Consider the following 27520-nt stretch of genomic DNA (forward strand, 5'->3'; position numbering starts at 1 on the left):
TAAGTTTAACCAAAACTGCTAATTCATCAAGTGAAATAACCTTACATAGTTACCCTAGAATAAACCACCCAAACAAACAAAAGCCCCCTGGCCAACAGTTTGTAAGGTTTTGTATCCTAAGATGTCTTCAAAAGCTGCTGCTTTAAACTACTCTCAAAAACAAAAACAGAGCCAGGTTTCTTAGGGCTTTAGAATATTGCCCCATCAAGCAGCACTACTCATTTCATAGCCATAATGAAACATGCCCATGGATAGAGTTTAGTTAAAAAAAAACACTTAAAAAAAAAAAAAAAAAAAAGGCAACAACAACAAAACACCCCAAAACCTCAAAACAAAAATCCCCCAACAATCCGGGTAAAAATTAAATTGTGAAACAGCAGTTTTGAATTTTTGGTTATTTCTCCACGTCAAACTAAGTGTTCTGTGAGAAGGACTTATTTTTCTTTACAGATGTAAACAAAAACCAAAAACAAAACCTAGCATTTTTTAGACTATCAAAATTGCAGTAGTCTTCAACAGCTACCTGCTCATGTCCTTCTAATGAGTTGTGGTGGGCAGGCCACAGGAATGCCAGCTTCACTCACTGTATGTAACCTCAAAGAGAGCAAAGCTGGCAGTCTTAACATGTGTGCTCTGGTCAGTTACAAACTCTCTTTTCTCTCTTTTGCAAGGCATACTAACAACAACTAAACTGGAGAAAAGCACTCATGTCTTTAGTGGGACATCCAAGTGGTTAGCCAGGATGCTACGTCCTAAAGATGCATCCTGGAGTCTGAAAGTAAACAACTGTAAAGAGCATTTCCCCACGTTCAGAAACTCCAAACATAATCATTCTTATTTGGTTTTCTCTCTTAGCAACTCACTCTGCTGCCCGTAGCTGCTGCTCTGTTGGCTATATTGACTTGGAGCCTGGCTGTAGGATCCAGTTTGGGGGGGATAACTAGTGGGCGGCTGCTGCCCATAGCTGCTTTGTTGACCATAGCTACTCTGCTGTCCATAGCTGCTCGGCTGCCCATAGGTGTTCTGCTGAGAGTAACTGCTCTGATCATAACTAGTCGGCTGTGTAGAGGAATAGCTGAAAGAAAAAAAAAAGCTTTTTAGAGAGGCTTGTTATTTCTTCAAGCCCCCTTTAATCAAGAGACATTCAAAGCATGTGACATAGAAACACTCAAAAATGCACTTACTTTCTACATATCAACAGTTTGAATTCAAAATAAGCAAATATTTTTGTATTTGGAACAATAAAGCTTTAAATGCACAAGAGAGGAAAATACCGAAAACCTATCTAGTATACAACATACGACCCTAAGAGTCTCCTCTTCTACTTTGCACCCCATTAAAACCAGAGTTATTTTTAATTAAATTCAAGGCCAATTTGGGAGTTTAGGTGCTTCCTGGATTAAGGGAAGAATACATAGGGCATGCTGACCCAGTGAAAAAGCCACCAAGGAAAAGGAGGTAGTTAAGTATGGCAGCTCTAAGCCTGGCTCCAACAATTCCCTTCAGTCATGACTGATTTTTCAGAAGATACAAGACTGCTCGGTGTGTGTGTGTGTGTGTGTGTGGTCACACAAATATGGCAATTTTCTCTTGACAATTTGTCCCAAGTTTCAAACTATTTTTCTATGTACGGTATATAGTTTTAAACTTTTAGACATGTCTGATCGATCATCTATGAAATCTGGGCATTAATGAAGGAAAGATGGAGAAGGAAACTTCAGAATTAAGACACTATACAAGAAGCATCAGAAGTTCTTCATCTGCTGACATGGCAACCACATGTCAGGGAAACTAAACCAAGATACCTTCTTGCATAGAAATAAACCTTGAAAAGAACTATTAAACTTTAGATGAACTATGATAATGAAAACAAAACAAAACAACCCCATATTAGAAGTACAGTTAAACTAAGCCTCTACCACCACACCCAACAGCATGGCTATACAGACCCAACAGCCTCTCTTCACTAGGTGCACCTATTCAATGGGCCTTAACTACCTGCAGCAGAATAGGCGCAACTGGGCTCTGTGAAGAACTCTTGCTGTAAGCCTGCCCATTGCTGCTCCAAGTTGTGCACTTACCAGGTCAGCTGTATCTGCTTCTAAACCTGTTCACATCTGCTGTGCTCTACTGTGTAAACCAATGAAATTGAGTACAAAACAGGGAACTGCCACCTCTAGCAGAACTAAGTCAACACTTCAGGACACAATTCAGACAATTCATTTGAAAATTTGCTTCTAATTAAACCGTGAGCGAGAAAACTTGCAGTTCTTTCCTCTACTATTAAAAGAAACCCAAACTAGACATTACAGCTGCTGGTGTGGTTAACCTAAGACAGAAAATGTTGAATAAGCCTGTAGACAAAAGTAAAGGCCCTGGCCCGATCGTTAAAAGACTTGTGCATGAACGGACCTCTGAATTAAGTCAAATATGAAATGATTACAGTGAAGTTTCTTTTCTTTTTTATGTCCTGCACTTTATCCATCCAAACTGCATTGGAGAAGGTGGCTCCCATGGTTGGGTTTACCTGTTTTCATATACCTGTTTTTCATGCATCTGAATTAGCTAAAAGAGCAAAATTAAAAGGAAGAACCTGGAGTGGTAACAATGTTTTCATTTGTATTCAAGAGAAAAGAGTTACTGGCTGCCAGGTACTACTACAGGGACCTAAGACTGATTAATATAATACTGCATGGCCAGGCTTAAACACTGAGTCAGATAACCCATTTCACCTAAGGAAGAAGCACGTCAACAGGCTGACAAAAAACGATTTTGTTATTCTACTAGCTCACTGGCCAGGAGGATACTGACCTGGTAGGAGGATAAGATGGTGGTGCCGTGACTGGCTGCATGGGGTAGCTCCCAGGTACCTGGGGATAACTGTAGTTACTCTGTCCATATCCTAGGCTGGGCTGGTTGTAACCCCCTGTGCTAGATTGAGGTTGACTAGTCTCAGCGGGTTTGTTACCATCCTGCGGTCTAAAAGGAGAAATAAAAAAGTAAGACTTTTTCCCTCAACCATAAAACTCCCGGGAATAAGAACTCTACAACCTCGGAGCAATGTGCAATGGTAGGATTGAGCTTGGAAGTAAATACAATTGTGAAGTGACCTACATCAAACCCAGTGTTGGTCCAACTGTATTTGCTGGAAGAGGACATGAAAAAAGAGGGAGAATTCATCACACCCACAGAAGAGATACCAACATGTTCCACTTGTTCCACATTAACACAGCTATGAAAGGCAGTTACAAGATTTTCTGCTGCCAATTTAAGTGATCTGGGAGGGGAGGTGGTTTGTTAGGTAAGAAAATGCTTTCTCTCAAAAAGGATGTTGCAGACAGACAAGAAACTTAACAGTAACGCAGAAATTTTAGTACTGTCTAGTAACTGTGGGTTACTTTATGTTTCTCATTTATTAGGACCAAACCTGAAAACACATTTTCCTAACTCCGACTGCCACTAATAACTCTAACTTTGCTTGAAAATCTCCATAATGGAAATACCAGAGTAGGGGAGGGACATGCCTCTCACCAATGCTCGATGAACTGGGAAATATTCTTAAGTGATAAAAACCAATCCCAATCCCGAAGGAAAACAAACAAAAAATCCAGGGTTTTCTATTACCTCTCAGTCCTAACTGTGCAACAAGACAGTAGCAAAGTGAGCTTGAGCTATTTTAAGCAAACCCCCAAGAATCGGTAGGCAGACCAGACAGGATGTGGAAGTACTGCTTTCTCCAGAGCTGAAATAGGTCACAAGCCCCCTCTTTCCAGTGGAAAAGAGGAGTAGCTGTCACTGGTCACGAGATAGTTTTAAAGTGGTAAGGATTGAAACTCGAGGGAAAAAAAGGAACCAAAAAAAGTAATTTATAAAAACCAATTAATAGATCTGCCCCCCACCCCCACCCCACAGCTTGGATATACTGTTGCAACGGATCATCTAACGGGCCTTTTAACATTTGATAACACTCTGCAATGCCTAGGTCAACTGAAATGGAGCCCTATAGGAATCAGTGAGTTTCACCTAACTACTGCACAGGCCGTCTAGCAGATGCAGACTACCAAGTAGCTCTGATTACTCACTGTGCACATTAGAAGTAATTTCATGAGTGTTTGCCAGAGCTAATTTCTTACCTCTACAGTAGGCAAAAAGTCTAGGTTACAAGTTGATCTTGTTTATTCCCTAAAGTCTTCTTTCAAATCAGAATTCAATGTTCCTTCAAGACTGTATGCAGATGCCACCTATGTGCATTGCCTAAAGCAAAGACCTGAAATCTTCTGTTAAGTAATAATATTGTTTACCTGCTAATTAGTCATGGAGTATGAAATGTGTTTGCCCAAATATTCACCCCATAACAGGATATCCAGTTAAGAATGTATACTTGCCTGTGGTATTTAGATAACCAAACTACATAATACAGAAAAAATCATGTCAATTCCTTCAGCTAAGACACCACTCTAGGACTTCCCACCTCCCCTTTACTGTGAACTGCCATGTTTTTCCCAAAGAGAAACGTGTTACCCATTTACAAGGCCAATAAAACGAAAAATAAAAGCACCAATAGTACAACTCTATCAGCTTTGTTGTGAGGGAAAACACACACCCGATTTTTTTCTGGGTTTGGTAATAGCCTCCTATCCTAAAAGATCACTCTTCTGAAACTAGACCATCTGGCCAGTGACATTCCTCATCTTGGCCCCTGGATGGCACCACTTCTCTACTAAATGGAGAACAATGTATTTGTGGTGTGTCCTAGCACATTAGCGTGATGATTGTAAGCACACAGTCAACACTTAAAAGTATGTTAAGAGTAACCATCAAAAAGGAATGAAATCCTGGACACTCTTAAGTGTGCATAGTTGCTCTCTTTCCCGAAAATAGATTGATGCCCTGCAGAATCAGAACTAGGTGAGCATGGCCTTACCTTGCAGGTGCAGTGGCTGCCGGCTGCTGCCCATAGGCTGGGTAAGCAGGCTGAGTGCCATATGCAGACTGGGCTGCATAGGAGGCCTGGGTGGTAGTGACCGTAGCAGTGGTGGTATCATAAGCACCAGAGCCGTACCCCTGGACAGGCTGGCTGTACGCCTGGGGGGCAGTTGGAGTAGTATAACCTAGAACAAAGGACAGCTATATCAGATTCCTGGCTCTTCAGAGATCTGCCTATACACTCATTAACAGAACAATTTGTAAACAAACCACCTACTTTCAACCACAATATTTAGCCCCTTAAAAATTTCCCGTTCAGCGACAAACCAGTATTTAAAGCCTAAGTTCTCTGAAAGTCGCCCACTTTTCAGCAAAGCACTCTTTTTTGCTCTACAACCACACTTAACAGAAAGGAGGAAATAGGGTATGTTACAGAAAACAAGGTTCTTGCTGCAGCCCCCCCCCCCCCCAGAATGAATAGGAGAAAAGTCGGCTTTTGCTAAATCTACTCTGGTTTTGCTAGCAGGCCTTCTTACCAATTTTATTGACTAGTTAAGTACCCCAAAAAACTCTCAAGCAAGAATAAAACACCCCAGAAAGGGAAAAGCCAATGACACATTGCTAAAATAGCTGAAAGTAATGATCCAGGTACTAGTTTCAGCAATAAAACCTGTAATTTGGAATTACTTTACTTTCAATCCCAATTACTACAAAACGGACAGTTCAGATTTAAGGAAACTGAATCACAGAGAACACGTGTTTAATCTTCAGTGGGAGATATTCAGAACAAATGAACACTCCAACAATTGCTACTTCTGTTTCAGGTAACAACTAAAAAGATGTTTGTTACCAGCACCAAGTTTTGCAATGGCACTCAAGTAATAAGACACTACAAATTATATTACTTAAGTATAACCAATGAAGGTTACCCTATTTGACCTTTCTGATAAATGATTTTAACTAAACTTAATACTCCCCAAATAAACCTTTAAAAGATAAATATTTTTCACATAATAAAACCATCTGAGATTCTAGGCTTGTCATCAAACTACCCATACACCCCTTCCTTTCTTCACCCACCACAAGCTAAAAGGTCTTTTTCCCATTTGGCAATATTGGAAGTAGACCCTAGAGTTAGCATCACAAAGACCTGCTCTCACTGGGAGAAGGCAGACCAAGGTAGGCTCTCTCCCTAGTTTGTGCCTCTACCAGACCAGGCAGGATGCAAACCCTTTCATCTGCAACTTGGGCTTGCAGTGTGACAAAAGGCCCCCAAATCTGCAGCTTCTAACTTGAATCCTCCTCCTGTGAGACATCTTATAAACTTCCCTGGTACTGGGCTCTTCTCTGACTCCTCATGGTCAATGAGCACAAGTAAGCCATGCAACAAAAAGTTGGGTCTAGTTCTCAGCATTTATATCCACCAAAAAATAGTCTATATCTCAACTAAAGTAAAAAAAAGTTTCAGCACTTAAAAACAAATCTTGAATTAAGACTGCTCATTTAGTTAGGATTTAGGGCCTTAACCTTTAGTAAAGTGTCCTCACTATACACACACCTTATTAGCCAATACCAACTTCCCTCTGTACAAGCTAAAGTTATCACCTCTTGTTGGACAGACTAATACTTTCTTCTCCATCCCAAACATTTTAGGTAAATTCTAAAGTTAATTATACACAAAGACAGTTATTTCCTTCTCAAAACTGCTAGGCTGAAATGTATATGAAAGCATAATGCATAAAACAGAAAGCCCCAAGCAATGGAAGTTTTTTGAGCTGGCATGTCGTTCGTCTGCTTATTTAATTTAAAAGTTCTCTGCAGAGTCCTAATGTCAAACATATAAAGCATTCATTTATTTAAATTTAACTGGAATCTAATTCCACCTACCCTATTACTCCTACACAGATTTTTTCCCCCTACAGATGACAGGGCCATCTATAAGATTCACAAGGGCAAGTAAAAACAACAAACTATGACTGATCAGGCCAACAACTGATGTCATAAAACTACGCAGTAACTGTTAGAGCCTTGTAGTGCTAAAGATTAAGGTAATAGACACTGGGTTAATTAATAATCTTTAAAATAATCTGTAGTACCCACACAAACAGCCAGGCAAATGAGCAAAAATTAACAGAGCAAAATGATTTAATGACAATAAAAACAACTGACAGCAAAAAGACAACACATCTCCTCTGTGCTGATGACTTTACGGAAAAAGGAAACATTACACAAATCAACCAAAATTTTTATTCGACTTGAATGGTAAAAACTGAAGTTTCGGATTTTTATTCTAAGTAATGAGACGAGATTTATATGGCCACTTTCTCTTAAAGTTTAATATAGAAAAAAACTCTATTAAGAGAAAAGGGTCTTTTCATACATTCCTTCCAGTAACTATCTGATGACTTTTATGTGTAAACACAGCATGATGTAAGGACAAAAGTGTCTGAACCCATTCACTGCCTGTGAAGGTTCCTAACTTAGTTTGGTTTGGCCTCAGTTTTGCCCATCAGGTTTAATTTTGATGTCTACACTTCAATGATCAATGGGAGCACTAAGGGAGGTATAAATGGTTCTCCATAAACTATAAAATCCATATAAACAGTCCTTATTAAGTGCAATCTCTTGCTCATTAAAACCACTGGTTTCTGTATCAGAATGTCCTATGTTTTTGTACTCATGATAGAACTTGTCCATTTAATGACAATGAGAACACATGACTCTAAAGAACCTAGAAGACTCCTGCATTTCCTATAAATGACTTTATCACGTCCCTATAAAATGATCTAGACTCCAAAGGCTAGATCTAAGCTGTATTATTTATTTTCAAATGATACTTGTTTTTAAAATTGAGTGAAGGTAGTCAAAAGCTTCGGTTTACAAAATAAATAAATCCCAAGGATGTAATGTACAGCACCTTGACTATAGTTAATAAACTGTCTTGTATATTTTAAAGTTGGTAAGACACTGTATCTTAAATGTCCTCAATGCAAGAAAAAAAATTTGTTAACCATGTGTACCAACAGATGTTAACTAGAATTACCGTGGCAATCATTTCACGACATATACAAATATGGAATCATTATGTTGTATACCTGAAACTAATATTGTATGCTCATTATGATCAATATAAAACTCTAGTAGCTTGGTATGTAAAGTTCACCTCACGATTTCAAAATTGAATCTCACAATTCAAATTGCATGGTACTAGTTCCAGCTTTTCTTCCAGTACTAACACCAACAGGAAGTGCAAACATTTCTCATGCTATATGAGATTTGCATTAATTACACAGATTAGGGAATTCTTCCCATCAAATCCAGGACATTGTCACTCAATGACATAAATTACATATATAGGTTTCCCCCTACTAAAGACTCTTGATTAATAGAACAGGGAACTAAAAATAGTTGGAAAATTAGAGTTTTTACATCTTTAAGACTACTGTATATTCAATATTCTCTTATAATAATAAAGACGGGAGTGGGTGGGTGAGGTGAAGGTAGGGATTTTAAAATGTTATGCAGAAGCACTAAACATAAAAATTCTTATAAATTTTTCACATATTCCACTCAATCCTAGTATTAGGGTATACTTTGTTCTAATTCTCAGAGTAGTTTGTTTTTTTAGCTCCTTGGAATGCTGGTACGACATACTATGAATTAAAATAATTAACATTTAAAACAGAAAATAAAATGTGTCTGGACTGGAAACCAACCAAGAGACAAACATTACATGCAGGGTGGCAGTCTGTTCCTCTAAATAAATCTACTCATGCAATCTATTCTTCAGGGAATAGGAGGAAGTCAGCTGGGGAATAGTTATCTGAAATACCTTTGGGAAAGTGAACTATTATTAGGACCTGACAGAAAATAATGTAAAATAAAGCATAACCTTTCCCAAAATCACAAAAAGAAAAGGACATGGATCTGTGAATGGCACCTGAAGCAATTTCCCATTAGCACCTTGTTGTGTGTGATGTTAGAAAGTTTGAGGGTTAAACAGATGGAAACACCTAAAGGGTCAACATTACAGGGTTAGACAAGATGGAAAGCATTTCCCATGCAAGAATGAGCAGGATAGTCAAACCTGTACTGGTCCCTTCTACTGTGGAAAGCACAAAACAAAAAGTAGAGGGTACACTATCAGATGAAGCAAACAGATGTGAAAATCAGTTTGATTTTAAGCAGCTCACTTTAAGAAGGCTCATTCTTACCCAGTATTACCATTAGCACAATCTTTTATATATTCTCCATTTTGTTATGAAATTATTCAATACACTGTATGAAATAGTTAATAGAAAATTATCCCACCCACATTCTATTACAGATCCTTTAGGAGAACTAAGAAAAGAAAAAAGAGACCAAAAAAAGTGCTCCTCCTAAAAATAAAGGATCCCCAGATGCCAAAGTATGGACCAGAATATACAGCATAAATAACAAGATTCTTAGCAAACTCCCAGTGGCTATGACCCAAAAGTCTCTCCAAGGCAGGCCTTACCAGCAGGAGGTTGTCCATAAGAAGTTGCATAGGCAGTCTGCCCATAGGTCGCAGTGGTCTGAGCCTGGGTATAGCTGACATCAGTGGGCTGTCCATAGGTTCCATAACTTTGCTGCCCATATGCCTGCTCAAAGAAAACGCATGCAGGAAGTTGATATGTAAACCTTGTATTTTAGCAATAAAATAGATCGACTTATTTCTGAGTTTCCAAATTGGGAGACCAAAGCCAAAAATATTGCTTTCTAGTAAAAAGACTGGAAAAAACAGACAAGTGATTACATTATCACAAATGCTTGTTTTCCCTTATCTAATTCACTCATATTTTTGTAAACTTAACTACAAAAAAGTTCCTGAGATAATTAGGCAAAATCTCAGTTAACATACAAGAGATTAACAAGAGACTCTCAAGGGATGGGCAATAAGGGAACAGGTGCATAATTGCCAACACTTAGTGTAGCAGTTTTAGCAGCTGGAAACAAATGTTAGGAAGGCAAAATGAGCCAAAGAAAAGGAAAATGGGATTAAAATCTGTTGATTTGATAACCAGATTTTCAGCCTGACATACAGATTTAAAAACTATTACATCACTTCAAAAACAAAAAAACAAAAACCAAACCAGAACACCAAGTGTCTCCTCTTAAGGTTAACATATCAAGGGCAGTCTTTTGAACCTGGACTTTAGTTAATACTTAAAACCTGGCAAGGAATGAGGTATTCTTCCAGGTTATTAGCAAGATTACATTTGAGATTTGAATGACCAATTATGTAAGATCTGCCAGACACTTCATAATCTGTCTGTCCTAGGATGTTTCCATGGAAGAATTATTAGCACCCATTTAATGTATGGATCATTACAGAATTTGAAGTGATCTTAAGAATTCTAGGATGATAGTTTCTAACACTTGTTGGCCTAGGCTTTTTCTTTTTTTTAACTTTATACTCACTTGAGTTTTTATTTATCATTAAAAAATTTTTTTTAATATTTATTTTTGAGAGAGAGAGAGAGAGAGAGAGAGAGAGAGAGAGAGAGAGACAGACAGACAGACAGTGCTCAAGTGGGGAAGGGGCAGAGAGAGGGGAAACACAGAATCTGAAGCAGACTCCAGGCTTTGAGCTGTTAGCACAGAACCCAATGTGGGGCTCAAACCAACAAACCGTGAGATCATGACGTGAGCTGAAGTCGGACGCTTAACCGAGTGAGCCCCCCAGGTGCCCCCACTTGGGTTTTTTTTTAAATTTTTATTTATTTTTGAGAGAAAGAGAATACAAGTGGTGGGGGGGAAGGGGGGTGGGTAGAGAGAGAGGGAGACACAGAATCTAAAGCGGGCTCCAAGCTGTCAGTGCCGAGCTTGAGTTGGGGCTCAAACTCACAAACCATGAGATCATGACCTGAGGCAAAGTCAGGCACTTAAATGACCAACTGAGCCATCCAGGTACCCTGGCCTAGGCTTTTAAACACAAGCTCCTGTACTGGAAAGGGCTCAGAGGCTCTGTAGCTAAGCAGCCATACTTAGCAGAGCTGATCCTGCCATTTACTGTGTAAACACTGGCAAATGACATATCTATGCACTGCAATTTTTTGTATTGACAGAATTGCTGTATAATAAAGTTAAATAAATTTAAACAGAATATAGTATGTAGACAGACCTAGCACAAAACAAGGCACTTAACTTGAGAAATGATACCAGAAAGGTATGGGGGAGCTAGTAATTCCCAGTTTGAGAATGGTGTCATTTCACTCCCACTGTGAAAGTTTAAAACACCTGGGTATTTTTATGATTACAAGCACATTATACTTTCCTATTACTGAATTTTTAAAAAATATCTGTATCTATTATTGTTTTAATGGCTGACAGAAACATTTTGCTTGGGGATGCAATCACATACAATTATCTTAAAGATTACCTGGGTGGTCTGTGCATATCCTTGAGTGGGCTGGGCGGTGTAAGCACTGTAGCTGTAAGAAAAATTAAATTCAAGAACTGAATACAGAACATTCAGATTCCATCACAAAATTCTCTATAACTCCAGGAGACTTGGTACTCTAAAAACAGTATAATCAATCACACCCAAAGTCCTGTTATAAAAGACTGACTTACCCCTGCTGGGCTGCAGCTTGGCTGTAGGTACTGTAATCTAGAGGAAACAAGGAGAGAAAATAGTGTCAAGTCAGCAGAGGCAAGGAAAAAGAAAAAAAGGGGTCAAGGAATTCAGGTGGCAGAGATAAATTCTTTAAATTGTTGAGAGGAAGTACAGGCCAATACAGGTTCCAATAAGTACCTCTTGCCTCTCAACATCAAACCAAAAAATAAGTCTAAGCCAGTTAAATTCAAAGTTTGAATATAGTGCCAGCTAATGAGGTCAAGATCAGCTGATTTGGCAGAGCTACTTTGAAGGTTCCCATGACCACAAACCCCCCTTAACTGCAGGCTGTCATTTCAAATACATGGATCATCAGCCTAAGACTAACAAAAAAACCCCAAGATGAACCAACAGGATCAGAAGTTTTACCTTCATATAAAAATGAAGCATGCCACAATATCACACAATGTTTAACATCAGACTGGTTACATCAGTCACTACACCTCCTCAAAAACTAGTTTTTCTATCACTCCCTCACTTTAGCAAGTTAGACCAACCAAAATTCCCTAGCAGGACTGTGACATGGAATGGCAAAAAGGAGAGCCATCTCAATCCAGTGTTTTAAAGGCCTTCCTAAGTATATCAGGGTTACATGTGTACAGTTAAGTCAGAAGCTAGACACGACATAAATCCCAGCAGTTAAAAGTTTCAGAATCTGAAATGTGGCAGAGAAGAAAGCACGGGAGTAATTTGGTTTTAGGTAATATCTTTTAAAAACTCAAAATGATTTCAATTCTAAAGAAAACAAACGAACCCACAACTTTTCTTCTTTTCTCCCTCTACATAATCCTTCCCATAATTTTCCTTCTCATATGAAATTTACAACATGCACAGAAAGGAACTCTGGTTCACTGAGGTGTCTACAAGTAGTGAAAATAGAAAATAAAATGATTAAGAAGTTTTCACAGCACTACTGAACTTGACATATATTTTTAAAGTTAATTATTTTTGAAAACTCTGCCCAATGCTTTACTTTCCACAAGAAATACTTATCTTCTTCTATGCCAGAAGACAGTACTGCCATTAGCGCTAAACAAAAGGGTCCTTTATTTTCCAATCAGAAAGTAGCCCCTCATTTGAAAGCAACAGTGGACAGCTATCTCAGCTCTTCACAGATGAGTTTCTATCTACCCCCACTCCATCCAAAGCCTGCCTCACAGTCCACCTGACCCCAAAGCATTTTGCTGAATCTCTCTTCAAGTAGGGTGACCTTTCTACCTCTCTACCTGTAACTACTTTCCTTCCTCTGTACAGCCTTAACACAGAATCCCAAATAATCAACATGATCAAATCAAACGTCCAAAGGCTTTGTATAATGAACAAATTGATTTGTTCAAGATAATCTTAAGGCATTTTCAAAAGCACAAGTCATGCTTCCTATGTAGTGCATAAAAAATAAATGCAAATCACTTCTTCCATGTGGTATTCACAAAACAAACGAAGCATCAAAAATAAAATATTTCAGTCTACGTTTTGTTGGTGTCTTATATGAGAAATTATTCTAAATTGCTGACATATAAGTTCAACTTTGCAACAGGACTTTTACACAAGAACAGTTATGTAAAAACAGAAAACTGTCAAAGCTGATATGGAACAACGAATGATCTCAGATCAGCGTGAAACCAGCCCATTTAGTCCCACACGGGTGGGCTAAGGGAGGTAGCAAATTTGTTTCCTGAGAACTTATTTTATTTACCTACAGCACACAAACATTTTATGGACTCAAAAATGCTAGTTACACAATGGTCAGATTTTTTTTTAGCAGTCAGTTATACTTTGTTTTTAACCCTCACATGTGCAGCTGAAGACTCCACTAAAAATACAAGACAAGTTGAGGAGAAGGGAGCCTCCGGAGTGCTGGCAATGTTCTATTTCTTGGTCTGAATGGTGGTTACTTGGGAGTTTGCACTGTAATTCTTTGTTAAAGTGGACATCGACTTCACTTTTCTATCTATAACATACATGAGGGAAAAAACCCACATCTTACATTACCCAAAGTAGTGACTTTCAGATACTTTAGGGTACTCATTATGCAAACAGAGATTTAGAGCTTCAGACTACATAATGAGTTAAAGTCAATATGGAGTAATTTGTGGGAACCAAATATTCTATAAGGTCAAGAAGTTCAGGGCTCAAAAAGCACTGAAAAGATCTAGCCTCACTCCTTCATTTTGAACGTAAGGAAACCAAAGTCCATGATTTAAGATCCTCCAGCTGGCCTAATACTGTGTGTCTAACATAAAACGCAATTGTAATTCTAATACAGTACATGGAGGTTTCCAAAAAACATTTTCAGCAAAGTAGACCAAGAAACTGGCATGTCCAGCCTCGCAAAAATTTGACCATACACATTTTGACTTCCCATGCTTAAAGAGGGAAGGGAGAATAGCACTCTCCCCTCACAAAATTTAAACACCGCCAAGGAAGAGGAAGGTGGAAAGGGCTCTGCAGAAACCACTTTCCACCAGGATGTGCCTTGGGCTGTGGTATTTCAGAGTCCTCTCATCTATGGGCACTCTGAACCCATAGCCAGCATTTACCTGCCTGTTTACTGATCACACAGCAGGGGAAGACTTAAAATTGTCCATAAGTTGCTGGATTCTGGACCCCTTTCAAATTAAATCTCGGAAGGAACCAGAGCTTTTCCGGTCTTCCCTCGACTTCTACCACTGCTTCTAAGGCCTGGTGTTAGATGGCTTAAGAATACCCCCCCCCCCCCCAACCCGAGGCAAAAATGCCCCGCCCTACCAAAAACCGCAGGTTAGTGCACAAACAGGCTGCAAACTGCCGGTGATGTTTAGGCTACAAGGTTAAACAACTCACGCATCAAAGACCACCCTAGATTTTCACATTCGAGCTCCCCACCCCCACCCCGGGCTTTCTTTCAAAGTCCAGCCTGCGTCTCCCTTCCCTCTCTCGTATCAGTCCAAGAGATAAACAAGCCCGCCAGCTTAACCTAGTCGAATAAACGTGCGAGGCAACTGCTTAAGAATAATTCAAATGCCGACTTGGGCCTTTTGTTTCTCCTAGGTCAAAGAGGCCAGAATTTCCTTTCGGTAGGGATTTCTGGCCTCGCGATCCAGGCTGGTCTTATTATACAACGGATCTCCCTCGGCATTTGCTGAAAAATGGCCCCGGGAAGCCACTGAATCGCTTTTTGAGGAGAAAAAATAGTGGGATTAATAATAGTTAAGAACGAAGCGGGGGGGGGGGGGGTTTGCTCTGGAGGGGGAAGCACATTCCGCCCAAAGCCCAGTCGGGCAGAAGTTCGGTTTGGGGCTAGAACCCGCCGAGAGGGCAGCTCGGCCACACCGGACGCCCCTGCCGACCAGGCCATGACGGGGCGCCCGCTCATAGGTCGGCACCCCTCGGCTCACAAACCCGCGATGCCTTTTTTGTTTGTTTATTTGCTTTTCCCCCCGGGCTCCTCGGCGAAGCAGAGTCGCCCTCAAGCTTGGGCCGCCTCCCTAAAAATGGGGGTGGGGTGGGGTGAGGAATCACAGAAGCGGCAGTGCTGCGACTTCTTGAGCAGCCGTCGAGACCTCCCCCCCGCCCGCGCTCCGGTTTAAGGGCGCCGGACTCGAGGCCTTGCCGAGCCCTACCCCCATCCCCACGCGGGGGCCCGGAGGCCTAAGGCCCCGCCCACGTGGCGAGCAGCCCGGAGCGCGGGACCCGACGGCCGCCATACAATGGAGACCACGGCAGGCCCCGCGCGCCCCCGCCGCCGCATGCACCCCGCGCGCCGGGGGCGCCGGAAGATTCCAGAACCGGCCTTCCCGGTGGGGGGAGGGGAGGAGAACTCGGGCCCTCGAGCTCGTCGGGCCCCGGAAGGTACCTCACACCCTTCTCCGCAACTCTATTTAGTCGTCTCGGCCACCCCCTGAGACAAGCGGCCTCACATTTGGGTGTCCCGACCGTCGCCGGCGCGACCGTGGTTTCACCACACTCACCCGTGGACGCCATTTTCTCTCCTTCCTTCTCGTTCTCTCAACGTCCGTCTCCCTCTCGCTTTCCCTCTAGGCGCCGCACTGCGCAGGCGCGAAACCCGCAACCTCGGGCGCTACCATCGGGCCAGGCCGCAGGGGTGAGGGAAGGAGGGCTGAACCACAGCCTTCTCGTCCTTCTCGCCTGCAGCTCTTGTCCTAATGTTCTCTCAAAGGCGCTGGGCGTGACATGCGGGCCAAACTAGCGCCGTAGGGTCCGAAGCGGAGGGTGAGCGGGTCTTGGTATCAACCCGGAGTGATTCTCCGTTCAAAGCTAAGCTGTTCGGAATGGTTACGTCCGCTGGCTCTAGGGACCGTCTCTGAAGAGTCTGCCTTGGAGGGACACGGAGGCCGGCGGGAGGGCTGGGGGAAGGGACCCGGGCCTAGAACAACTGCTGACTAATCGGCGGACGGCGGGGGACGGGAGGGCGGGGGAAGAGGTGGCGAGCCAGCCCGGCCGGGGTCACGCGCCCGAGTGCAAGCAGAATGGGCTCGGGGCTCTCAGACCTCTCCGGGAAGCTAGAGTCCCGACTCCCAGCCGGGGCCCCACCTGGCATTCCGGGGGCGGGGGAGGGGGGGGAACGCGCTCTGCAGTGAGTACCCCGGACACGTGGCCTGGGCTGGAGGGGGGAGGGGGCCGAGGCGGGTGGGCTAGATGGGACGCCCCCCCGAACGTAGCGCGCCAGATCCTAAGAGCCCCCCCCCCCAGTAACGGTCAACGTTGAGAGTGCCCTTTTAGTACCCCCCCATCCAATACCCTTGTTTTTACAGAAGGGGAAACTGAGGCCCAAGGAATTTGTGTGCTTTTCCTAAGTCACAAAGCTGAGTCCGACCCACGCTCTGGGACTCCCACTTTATCGCTCGGAAGAATCTTCCCGGTTCTTGTCTTCTCATTGCGTCCTCCGGTCTTCCTAGTAAGGTAGGCAGGGTCTGATGGTGCACAGCCCCATTTTATCGATGAAGAGACTGAGGCCCAGAGGGTTCCAGTCCCAGTTCTGTTTGTCCGTGTGCAAGTCTTTCAGCCTTGTAAGGTGCCCTGGGTACAATGGTTGTGAAGGTGCAGAAGGAGGGAGGCTTGCAGTGGTTTTCTTGGCTCTGGGCAAGGCTGGCACCTGTCTGCCTTTCTGGACTCGGTCTAGTCTCCTCAAACGTGCTCAGGCCCAAGGAAGCGCAGGGCTCACCCAAATCTTTCAGCCGGACCTGGAAGCAAGCCAGTGTCTCTCTTTCAGTGAACACGTATGGGAAACTTGGGGATGAGTAAGAGGAGGGCACTCCCACCTGCCCCCTGTCAAGACCATCTGCTCAGGAAAAAAGACAGGCCAAGCTGTACTCACTAGATAGGATAAGATCTATGACCCATGACATGGCAGGCCAGGGCAAGAGACAGGGACATTTGAACTGGGCTTCAAGGGGTGTATAGGAGTTTGCCTATTGGAGAGCTGAAGGGAGGGACATTGCAGGCAGAGGAACTTTCTACATTCTTCCTGCAGGAAACTGGCAGGTGGGTTTTGATGCTGAGGTTGCTCTTGGGAAAGGAGCAGATGAAGCAGTCTTCTTGTCTCTGGGCTTTTGCTTTCTGCCTCATGAGATCAGCTCACTGGGAGGCTCACTGGGAGGCTCCAGGCCTGGCTGGGGGTGAGAAGGTTTCAGCAAGGCCTGTGCCTTGTGAGCTGGGAGTTGGCTTTTTTGAGGGCCAGACTGAACCAGCCAGGCTGGAGCAGCTGCTTCCATGTTGAGGAGCCACCCCCCCCTCCCGCCCCCCACCTCACTGGTGGCTAGTTATCTCTGCCTCCTCCCACAATTAGCTGGGATGGCTACAGTTTATTGAGCAGGAGCTGTGGGCTGGGCCCTGCCTCAGTCCATTTCTTTTTCTCACTGTATGAGGAAAGGATTTTCTTAATCCCCATTTTACAGATGAGGAAGGAGAGGCTCAGGGGATGGAAAACTTGTCCAGGGATGCACAGCAGGAAGGAGTGGAGGGGACACTGGAAGGAGGGCTAGGGCCAGAAGGGCTGTACTCATAGCTGAAGAAAGGGAACGTCTCTGTCTCTCTGCACTTAGGGTATGGGACTCTTGCCCCTCCTCCAGCCCTTCTGCCTTAGCCCCTTCCGAATCTGCCTGCTGATTGGTTGGCCTCACCCTGTGTCAAGGGCAGCTGAGCCCCTCTAGAGCTCTAAGGCTGGGCACAGTGGAGGGGAGAAGGGAGAAAGGTGGCTGGTCTGCAACCTGAGGGAAGAGGGAGGGCAGAGGAAAGCTGGAGATGACCCTTAGTTTGTCCTGGGGTGCTGCACCCCTTTTTTTGGGAGTCCAGAGCCCCAGATCAACTCACAGCCCTTTTGGTCTGGCTCCTCACCATCCTCACACAGGCAGAGGGAATGGCAGGATGGCTAAGCTCATGGTTAGGGTCCGAGCTCCTCTATGGTTGAGTTGCTGGACCTGCCTCTCCAGCTTCAGTTTCTACTTCTGTAAAATGGAGCCATTGGGAGGGTAGTTGAAAGGAAGTTGGGTAAAAATTGCAGTAATAACTATTGTTATTGTTTTCCTTTACTCCTAGCACACAGCCCCAAGACCACTCTTGACGCCTTCAGCCGTGCTATGCATGCCAGAGGTCCCCCTGGCCCACTGTCCCCGGCGCTGCCTCTTGCCTCCTCTGTCCTGATGCTGCTGCTGAGCTGCCTGTGGCTGGTGGGGGCTGGCCCCAGCCTTGCCCTGGCCCCAGAGCTGCTGCTGGACCCTTGGCAGGGTGAGAGCCAGCCCCATGGACCTTGGAAGAGGCAGGAGACTTAGGTAGGGCCTAAGACCAGTTCATAGGAGCGGCATGCATCATACACTGGTCAAGCAGAGAGAGGACCCAGTGCCCCCAGTGGCCTTGGACAGGAGCATGCCCAGCTTATCCACAGCCAAGAAGGGAGGGCGGAGCACCTAGGCAGAGGGGCCAGCAGAGCTCTGGGAGCCTGTGAGTAGGTATTCTTTTCAGATGGCTTCCTTTTTTGGTGGTTTTCTCTTAAAATAAGAACTAAGGCTTTCAGCTTAGTACAGGAATATTCAGGAGGTCTTGGGAGTTTGAGGAGTGACCCCAGCTGAGTGTTTCCCATCAGACGTTAAGTGACTCATCCATAGTTGGGTTGCTCTTGAGAAGACTGAGTGATGTCTCCAGCATGTTCGGTTAACACAGTAGGGGAGCAGCCGCAGCATTTAGAAGCCCTTGGTCCCTTTCACGAGTAATTACAGTGCTGGCAGTGGGCAGACTTTGGCTCCTGGGGAGAGGAGGCTGGCTTAGTGGGTATTCTGTAGAGGGTGACTACCACTCTGGGACAGCCTTGGGGGTTAGGGCCACTAACCTGGCACATAAGATCCTTTTCTCTCCCAGCACACCGTCTGCTGACCCACGTCCTGGGCCACACGGCCCTACCTGGCCTCCTCCTGAGCCTGCTGCTCCTGCCCACACTGGGCTGGTGGCAGGAGTGCCACCTGGGCACGCTGCGGTTCCTGCATGCCTCTGCCCTGCTCGCCCTGGCTGCTGGGCTAATGGGTGTGCTGCTGGCAGGCCTCGGGGTACCCAGCGCAGCTGGTGGCTGTGGCTACATGCCTGTCCACCTGGCCATGCTGGCGGGGCAGGGTTACCACCCTAGACAGCCCCAGGGGGTACTGCCACCGTGGCTGCTGCCGTGGCTGCTGCTTGCCTTGACATCAGTGCTCAGCTCCGAGCCACCCTTCCTGCAGCTATTGTGCGGCCTCCTTGCTGGCCTCGCCTGTATCCTTTGCCTGGGTCCAGGGCCCACGTGGACATGTGGGTTCTGTGGCTGGGCCTCCAGGCTGCCTGGGAGGGAAGCAGCACAAGGAGGTCAGGTCCTTGCAGGTCAGCTGTGCAAACACATTCCGGGAGCATCTGTGAGTCTTCTTCTGGCCAGACTGGGCGGGGGTGGAGCTGAGGGCTAATGGCCAGGTAGAGGCACCAACTATAATATAAAGGGGAGCCCTCCCCTACGGAGGTGGCATCTGAGCTGAGATGTGCAGGATGAAGGGTTCAGGGCAAGTGAAAAAGAGCAGGCCAGGCAGAGGGTGCAGGAGGTGCAAGGCCAGGGTGAGAGTGAGCCCCGGGGCTCAGCACTGAAAGGTGGAACACGTGTGGCTGGCGGTGCAGGTGCATTGAACACAGGCTTTTGCTCCAAAGATGCTCCGTGCCTATTGGGGAAACCGTGCCTTTGGAGAGAACAGTGGGCACAGGCTTACCCGCTGTGGCTTTTTAGGACTGGGGATACCAGTTGCCCAGGCCTGGCTGTATCCTGCAGTGGGGAGTACGTTGCCCTGGCTGAGGGCAATGAGGGGGGTGTCACTGGGCACAAGGGTGGGCCTTGAGTCAGACCGGAGAGCTCTGGGAACAGAGCAGGCAGGGGATGCCGGAGACGAGGGGATAGAGCTTTTGTGGGGAGATACACCTGCCTCCCCCTCTTACTCGCTGAGTAGCTTCGGGCAGGTTCCTTTTCCTAGAGCTGCTGACTAGGATGACAACACACCCCTTGCTGGGCCATAGTGAGGAGATAGATGTGAGGGAATGCCTGTCACCACTTGGCCCAGGGCCTGGCATGCAGTGTGGGCTCACCCCTGCTGGTTTTGGTTTTCCTTGACCGGCCGCCCTGCCTCGGGCAGACAGATGCAGCCGGGGCCTTCCGGTGGCTGGAGCTCTCTGAGCGGCGGCTGCAAGCACTGCAGGAGGGCATCTTGTGCAGGGCCCTGGCAGAGTGCTGGCCGGTCAGACTCCTTCCTACCCCAGGCAGCCTGGCCGAGCTGCCGGTCACCCATCCTGCCGGAGTCAGGTGAGAGTGATGCCAAAGACGGCGGCCCCGCCGGTGTAATCCGCGGCAGTGCTGGCAGTCAGGCCCTCTTCTGCTTCTGCTTCTCCAGGCCTCCCGCCCCCGGACCTCTTTACACAGCCTCCCCTAGCCTCTGGTCCCGCAGCGAAGGCTCAGCCCACCTCCCGCCAGGCCTAGGGCCTGTGCAGCTGACCTGGGAGGGCTCCTCTGAGGTGGGCCTGGCCTGGACCGGGCCCGTCTTCCCCCCAGGGACCCCGCTGTGGGCAGCCCTGGATGAGCAGATGCTGCAGGAGGGGATCCAGGCCTCACTCCTTGAGGGGCCAGCCCAGTGTCCTGAGAGCCCGCTACGGCTGCCTAAGTCCTCTGTCTCCTCTCTGCGGTAAGGCGGTTGGGTGGGGGTGGGGTCCCCTGGTGCAGGGGCTGGAGGTGGCCCTGACATTCCCTCCCTGATCCCCCATCCCACAGGTTGCAGCAGCTGGAGCGCATGGGCTTCCCCACAGAGCAGGCAGTGGTGGCACTGGCAGCCACGGGCCGAGTGGAGGGTGCCGTGTCCCTGCTGGTTGAGGGGGAGGTGGGCACTGAGGCCTTAGTGACTCAGGGGAGGGGTGGACCCGCCCACCCTGAGGGCCCTGGTCCCCCCTGGCACATGCAGGCCCTTGGGTGACGAGGGGCTTGACCTGTGGTTGGGGAGTCGGAGCCCCAGCCCTGTCTGCTGAGAGTCACAGTGTGGTGCAGGAGAGGCCCCTCTGGCACCCCACCCTGGCACCGTTCAGAATAAAAACAGTGCACTTTTCAACCTAGACCTCCTCGGGAGCAGCAGTTGTGTCTGACTCTTCTGTGTTGGCAGCAAGGGGGATGAATGAATGAGCGGGGAGGGACTGACTGATTTCAGGCGAACAGCTCCTTGATAATGCAGAGACCAAGGCTGAACTGCAGCCTCTTCCTGGGGAAGCTACACCCTCCACCTCAGGGCATAGAAGACCCTCTGCTGAGGAGCAATCTTGTTTCCCAGCTGATTTCTACCCAGCCTTGGGTCTCAGCCTACAGGAGACCTTCCTTCAGGAAACCTCCCCCAATTCCCCAGGAATATCATCCCTTCGCTGCCCGCACCCTGACAGTGTCCCTGCTGTACAGGGGCCAGTTCAGTCAGTCTCCTGAGGCTCTGGATCTGGTGGCTGTGCCCTGCTGGGCTCCCTGCACAGGAAGCAATGTGGGGGTGCCATGAGGGAGAAGCTTCCTCAGCTTGGAAGAGGCAGCTCCTCCCTTTTGGCCCTCCTCAGTCCTTGACCCCTTCCCAGGAAGGGGAGGGGCAGACTGAGCCAGAGGGTGGAGGGTGGGGCCTGGGTGTGAGGCTGATGGGCTGTGGGGAGAGGTAAGGCCAGGGGCGCCTGGGAAGCTGGACTTTGAGGGGTGATACAGGGAACTGTGTGTCCTGGAGCAGCCTACAGACTAGTCGCCTGAGGGGGCTGTACCCCACGCTGGGGCCAGAGTAAAGGGGCTGTAGAGACCAGCCCTGCCGTTAGCCACAGGCAAGGGGCCAGAAACAGACTGGACAGCCTGAAGGTCATGCCGTCCTTTTATGGGTGAGGAAACAGTCTTTGGGGGGGATGCTGCGGGTCACCCAATCTGGAAGCTGCCCCAAGGTCTGGCAGTTTCTTGCTCCTTGGGCTTCTCAGAAGCTGCAGCCATTGCCAAACACCTGGCCAGGGAATGGGGATGGTGTGAGCCTCTGCTCTGCTCACCTACCCCTGTGTGCCCCCCTGCCCAACAGCACCTTGACTGCCCTCACAGTCCTGCTTTGCATGTGGGCAGGGAAGGCCACCAAGAAGAGAGAAGAGGCTCCTGGCCCTGCCCAGCTGCACCCCATCTAAGCACACACCGAGACCAGGCCAGTGGGACATCAGGTTGGGTGCCTTTATTGGCTGGAGACCTCTTCCTCCAGGGTGCCCCTCCCTCTCCATGCCTCCGCCCCCACCTGGGACATGGGAGGGGCTGGGGGCTCAGGAGGCAGGACCTATGCAATGTCCTGCCTATTGAGCTCAGGGTGGGGACCCAGCACCAGAAATCAAGGAGAGGAGGGCTGCGGTGGGCTCCCCGAGGTTTGGCTGGGGAGGAGGGAGAGGCAAGCCTGCCTTTCCCCACCAGCCCGTGTGTGCTAAGGGCCCAGAAGAACCCTAGCTCCAGCCACCCATCAGTGCCCACAGGCCTGGATGCCCGGGCAGCCCGTGAGAATACCGAAGCCTCCAACCTGCCACCCCTTCCCTGCAGGCTTGCACCATCCTATTTCACAGAGGGCAATGGAGGCCCAAGGCCCTGAGCAAGGTCTCACCTCTTGCCTGGGCTGCCCCTCCCTCTCAGGCCACAGTCCCTTCTCAGCTTCATAGTAGGCAGACTTGCACGGGGTGTCAGGACCAAGACTTGCCTATCCCAAAGGCCTAGGTGGCAGAAGGGACCCTGAGGACATTAATAAATATGCATGGGCGGTCCCTGGAGGCAGTTGGCCAAGTCCAGGCTAGGAAGGGAAGCCAGGCCAGGTCTGCCCCTAGGGCCGCCCCTGCTCTCAGCCTCTCTCGTTGCGGCTCCTGGGGGCCACGATCCGGTAGTTGGCCGCGTGTCCTCCCCTCTTGCCCCGCAGGAGGCTGGGGGTGCCTGTGCCGGCAGGGCCTGCCCCCGACCCCTCTGGTTCTGCCGGAGGGAAGGAGAGAGTCAGGGTTAGTGAGGTCTGTATGAGGTGCCCATCTCCCTTCGGCCCTCTGGGGGCTGGGGTGCTGGGCACTCTGCCCTGGCATCTGGGAGGCAGAGCTGTGAGAAAGGGTAGTTTGCAAGCTGATTAGTGTCTCCCCTTACCCCCTGGAGTTAGCAGCTCCCAGCCCAATAAGAGCACTCAAGGGTCTCTGATTTTCTCTGTCAAGGGGGGATAAATGAACCTGCCATATTTCTGAAACGTTTAGCACGTAGTGAATGAATGATCCATACAAGTATAGTTCTTTTCCACACTTTGGAATATAGGTGAATCATCCTCATTTTGTAGCTGGGTAAACTAAGGTCAGGGAACAGACTCAGGCCACCTGTGATGGGGAAGAGTTTAGGAAGGCCAGGCTCTGCCACTGACCTACTGTGCAGCTTTGGACAAGTCTAACCTCTGTCAGAGGCTCAGTTGTCTCATCTCTAAAACCAGGGGGGATAGTTCCAGATACACTGAGGTCCTGACCAGCTTCAATAATATTGAAATCAGTTCTGATTTGACTATGGTGAAATATGCCCTAACCTGGAAATAAGGTATCCCCCAAGAGTGAAACAACAATTGGCATTTTTGCCACCTGGAAAACTCATCCTTCAAAACCCAGAGGAAGGCCTATCTCCTCCAGGAAGCCTTCTGCCACTAACTTTAGTCCCTCTCTAAGTTAAACAAACAGGTCAGGTAGGTCAGGTTGGGCTATTTTCCCAGGGGAAGAGGAACATCCATGGAGCAGAGCCCTAGGATGGGGGACTTGGCTGAGCCTCCAAAGTCCTGTTCAAAGGGATGGATACTTGGACTCTGGTGAGCACCAGCGTCCCATTGGGCCATTGCCAGGGGAATGGGCTATACCTTCATAATAATAACTGTCTAGCACCCTGACTCTGTGTGTCCCAGCCTCCCATGCACCTCTGGGCCGAAATTTGGGGCCTCTGGGACAGACCGATTTGTGTGTGCTCACAGTCAAGGGAGATTTGATGCCCTATATCAGGGAGCATAGGAGGAGAGTACCACAGAGCCCAGCCTCTAATATCAGCTAGGGCCAAGTCCTAAACCAAGTATAGAACCTCTGAGCCTCATCTGGAACATGGGGATAATACTGTGTCCCACCCTTGTGGTAAGTGTTTAAGGTACCCAGGAGTGGTTTTCATAATAAATGTTGGATTATTATGGTCACTAAATGTGTTTTTGACCCAGGTCTCCTGCAGGCCTGGTTACTGTTTGAGTTGCTCATGAGATACTATTTTGACACAATCAAGTTCAGGGTCCTTGGTTTCCCCTGGCCCCACTCAATGCCTGGCAGAACAGAGGTGTCAGTGAACTTTTGCTGATGGAGCGAAAAAAGCCAGAGCTTTAAAGGACAGACCTACGGTGGACCCCTGGCCTTACCACTACTATCGCTATGACCCTGCGGAAATCATGTGAGCTCTCTGAACCTCTGTTTCTTCATCTGTGAAATGGGCGTGGCATTGCCCACTTGGCAAGCTTGTATTAGGGACTGGATATAAATCCCCCAGCCTGGGGGGCTGGATGTGTGACAGCTGTTACTATCTCATTATTATTGATTATAGCCTAAACATGAGCCCTATCTGGGTCTTTAGTTAGCACCTGCTGTGTACGATGGATGAGGGGAAAGTTCCTTCTTCAATGCTCCCCTCCTCCCTCACCCCCTCTTCAGGCCCATCACCCAAGCTTGCTTATGGGGTCACTCCCCCAGGCTTGTGGCCACAGAGAGTGGGCGTGGGCTTTCTAAGGTGACCAGAACTCCCTCCCTGGGCTGCTGGATACAGTAGACTAAAGTGCGGGTATGGCTCCAAGGCTAGTGTGTCCCTTCCGGTTCCTGTCCCTATCCTCCTGAGAGAGGAGGTGCAGAGACACCTGAAAAAGGTGCTGAGAGCCTGGGATTTGGTCCTTGGTCCCAAATCTGTGAGAGGGGAGGAGGTCTGGGAGATGGTCACAGATGTTTCTAAAAGTTAGAGAAGCCATGTGGCAAGGTGAGAGGAGCTTGGGAAGCAGACCACACGCCCCTTGCAGCCTCCAGGTCTTTGTCCATGCAGGACTCTGTCAAGGCTGCCCTTTCTACCTTCTCGTAGGGATTTTCCATTACTCAGTGCAAGTGTCCCCATTCCAGGAAGGCTTCTCCAACCCATAGCCAGAAGTGACTGCCACTCACTCACATCCTTTGGTGCCCCTGTACCCCTTGGCCCTCATCTCTGTAGACACTGAGGATCCCCCATCACTTGATGGGCGCAGAGCGTCCGCCCAGACCTGGCACTCAGTAGATGTGCCCTACAGTTTTGCTGAATGAAGGAAGCTTGGCTGTATCCTTAGCCCTCCTTCCTGCTTGGGGCCTCTGTTTCCTCATCCATAAAACAGATGCGAACTTGGACATGATTCTGAGGCCCATGTGCACTGATGTACTAGGACCAGGCTGTGATATGGGGTGGCTGGAGGTGGGAGAAGGATGGCTTATGGGGGCCTCTTAGTGGTTAGGTGAAGACCAGAGCTCAGCCCCGAGGGTGGCCAATCCCTGCCTCTCTTGAGGGCCACCCACAAGCTCCGTTTCATGGGGAGGGCCCTCCTTAGCCCCACCATGACAAGCCAGGCGCAGGGAGGGGTGCTGCCCACTTGGTGTCCAACCTTCTTCCTTGCCTTCTACCTCCCTTCAAGAGCCTTCTCAAACTGGGCCCTGCCAGATTCTCTAGCTTCACCTATTGCTCTTTAGCAACCTCACAGAACCGGCCTCTTGGCTTTTGCTCATGCTGTTCCTGTGCCCATTTACTTGCCCCAATCCTTGCCCTTCAGGTCTCCACTTAGATGACACTTCCTCCAGGAAGCCCTCCCTGAGATGCCCTTCCCCACTCCCCAGCCTGGGTCAGGGGCACTTCTGTGCTGTCACAGTACTCACTCCACCGTGGTATTCCTTGCCCTGGGTCTAGCAGCCCGTACCAGGGCAACCCCCGTGTCCTTGCACCCTGTACTCCATGAGAGCAGGACTATGTCTGTCTAATCTGGGAGCCTGTGCCAGCAGGGTGTCAGGCACCATCTGCTGGCTGGCTGGAAGGACTAAAGGAGGAGTGTCTGCTGGCCTGGATCCAGCAGTGGGAGGTAACTTCTATGTCCCTAGGCCCTTCCTGGAAGGGACTGCCCCTACCTGCCCGCCCTGCCGTTACCTGGCCAGATGATGGCTTCCAGCAGGGTGACTCGTCTGGCCAGGAGCTCCAGCTGAGCCTGCTGCTGCAGGAAGCTCTGTAAGCTAGGAGCCTGATGGGAGATCAAGAAAAGCAGACGGTGCAAGTCGGGCCTCCAAGGGCTGGGCCGGGGAGCTGAGGGTGGGGTGTAGGGGCCAGGCCCCTGCCAGCTTTGAAGCAGGAGCCTGGGTGTGAGTCTCTACCTCGGTCTCCCCTTCTAACGGGACAGGGCTTGCCTGGCTCCTCAAGTGACCAGATGGGTGGAGAAATTGGTGGGTGAGAGCCTGGGGTGACGGTCTGGCTCCCTCCAGCCCCCAAAGGGACCTGTAGGACACATTAGGAGGACCAGAGGAGGAACTGTAAGGGAGATACTTGGGGCCAGGAAGGCCTGCCCTGTGAGAGCCTCTGGGGGCTCCTGGGGGAGGGGAGATCAGAACTGGTGGGTGGTATATTACCTGGAGTACCCCGGGGACTGAGCCTGGCTTCGTCACCCGCAGTCCCCGCACTTCTGGAGTCTAGTTCCATGACCTATTGTCCTGTGGGCTTGGGGACTGGCTCTCTTACCCATGACTTCTCTAGAGCTGAATGAAGCCTGGCTGGAGTCTGGATTTCTTACCCATAACCCTCCTGTGGGCCTGGGCTCTGACTTTATTACCCATGATCCCTGCTCTTCTGCCTTCTGGCTCTGTTGCCCACAATCCCTTTCTGGTCTGGAGTTTGGCTCCACTGCCCCTAATTTCTTCGAAACTCAAAATCTGTCATCTCTGCTTCCCCTGCAGGCCTGGAAACCGCATTACTCACAATGCCCGGAGGCCCAGTCTGACCACAGAGGTGGGGGCCCAGGTTTCTAGGGCTCCCTTTCACCTGTGGAGGAGGAACCAGCCATTGAGGGATGGGTGGCCTTGTTCTCTCACGTCCTCACCTGCCTGGGGCAGGCACCTTCTCCAGCCTCATGACTGGGTCCAGGCAGCTCCACCCCTGGAGGGCCTGGGGAAGGCTGGTGGGTGGGGGCTGGGCTGTCTGTCCGTCTGTCTGTCTCTACTCACCATAGAGCCCAATCATTGTTTCCAAGATTAAAACCCTCTCAGCTAAAATCTTCAAAGCCTCGCGTAGTTGGTGCAACCCCTCCCCCTGCGGAGGAAAGAGACAGATGCAGCCGTGAAGGGGGCAAGGGAGGAGGTCCTGCAAAGCTCGTTGGTGGCCCATGCCCCACCCTGGACATGCACCTG

At 48.3% G+C, this 27520-nt stretch overlaps 3 protein-coding genes across 18 annotated transcripts in view; 1 reads left to right on the plus strand and 2 right to left on the minus strand.

Moving 5' to 3' along the window:
- EWSR1 (EWS RNA binding protein 1) overlaps positions 1-15622 on the minus strand; it is a 27063-nt gene extending 11441 nt beyond the window's left edge. For 3 of the 5 annotated variants that reach the window (XM_011287727.4, XM_011287726.4, XM_011287728.4), the window contains exons 1-7: positions 15517-15622; positions 11524-11560; positions 11330-11381; positions 9425-9548; positions 4925-5111; positions 2812-2979; positions 864-1075 (exon numbers count right to left, since the gene is read on the minus strand). In XM_011287727.4, the coding sequence (XP_011286029.1) occupies positions 864-1075; positions 2812-2979; positions 4925-5111; positions 9425-9548; positions 11330-11381; positions 11524-11560; positions 15517-15529 (793 nt within the window). In that variant the 5' untranslated portion in view covers positions 15530-15622. Of the gene's footprint in view, positions 1-863; positions 1076-2811; positions 2980-4924; positions 5112-9013; positions 9032-9424; positions 9549-11329; positions 11382-11523; positions 11561-15516 lie in introns of all 5 variants that reach the window. The other 2 variants (XM_019814826.3, XM_019814825.3) reach the window with 1 other exon arrangement.
- On the plus strand, positions 14853-27385 carry RHBDD3 (rhomboid domain containing 3). Of its 7 annotated transcripts, XM_045042004.1 has the most exons (8): positions 14853-15397; positions 15726-15778; positions 16321-16468; positions 18104-18292; positions 18920-19303; positions 20204-20366; positions 20455-20742; positions 27071-27385. In XM_045042004.1, the coding sequence occupies exons 4-8, from the start codon at positions 18145-18147 to the stop codon at positions 27366-27368; spliced, it is 1281 nt and encodes a 426-aa protein (XP_044897939.1). In that variant the 5' UTR covers positions 14853-15397; positions 15726-15778; positions 16321-16468; positions 18104-18144; the 3' UTR covers positions 27369-27385. The 7 variants fall into 7 exon arrangements, with proteins under 7 accessions (XP_044897939.1, XP_044897941.1, XP_044897938.1 ...); XM_045042006.1 differs by lacking the exon at positions 15726-15778; XM_045042003.1 differs by lacking the exon at positions 14853-15397 and having other exon boundaries at positions 15639-15778.
- Positions 22264-27520, minus strand: part of EMID1 (EMI domain containing 1) — a 48795-nt gene continuing 43538 nt past the window's right edge. For 2 of the 6 annotated variants that reach the window (XM_023241606.2, XM_023241604.2), the window contains 2 exons: positions 27338-27422; positions 22790-23048 (listed from right to left, as the gene is read on the minus strand). In XM_023241606.2, the coding sequence (XP_023097374.1) occupies positions 22924-23048; positions 27338-27422 (210 nt within the window). In that variant the 3' untranslated portion in view covers positions 22790-22923. Of the gene's footprint in view, positions 23049-26273; positions 26365-27337; positions 27423-27520 lie in introns of all 6 variants that reach the window. The other 4 variants (XM_023241605.2, XM_023241602.2, XR_002737241.2 and 1 more) reach the window with 3 other exon arrangements.

Source organism: Felis catus, chromosome D3, assembly GCF_018350175.1.
Source record: "Felis catus isolate Fca126 chromosome D3, F.catus_Fca126_mat1.0, whole genome shotgun sequence".
NCBI lineage: Eukaryota > Metazoa > Chordata > Mammalia > Carnivora > Felidae > Felis > Felis catus.

What these genes read in the sequence shown, in the direction of transcription:
- RHBDD3 (XM_045042004.1), top strand. Translation starts at nt 18,145, where the DNA reads ATGCATGCCAGAGGTCCCCCTGGCCCACTGTCCCCGGCGCTGCCTCTT. An exon ending in GCTGCTGGACCCTTGGCAGG is followed by an intron (nt 18,293 to 18,919) that starts GTGAGAGCCAGC and finishes TTTCTCTCCCAG; the next exon opens with CACACCGTCTGCTGACCCAC. An exon ending in TCCTCTGTCTCCTCTCTGCG is followed by an intron (nt 20,743 to 27,070) that starts GTAAGGCGGTTG and finishes CTTCCCCTGCAG; the next exon opens with GCCTGGAAACCGCATTACTC.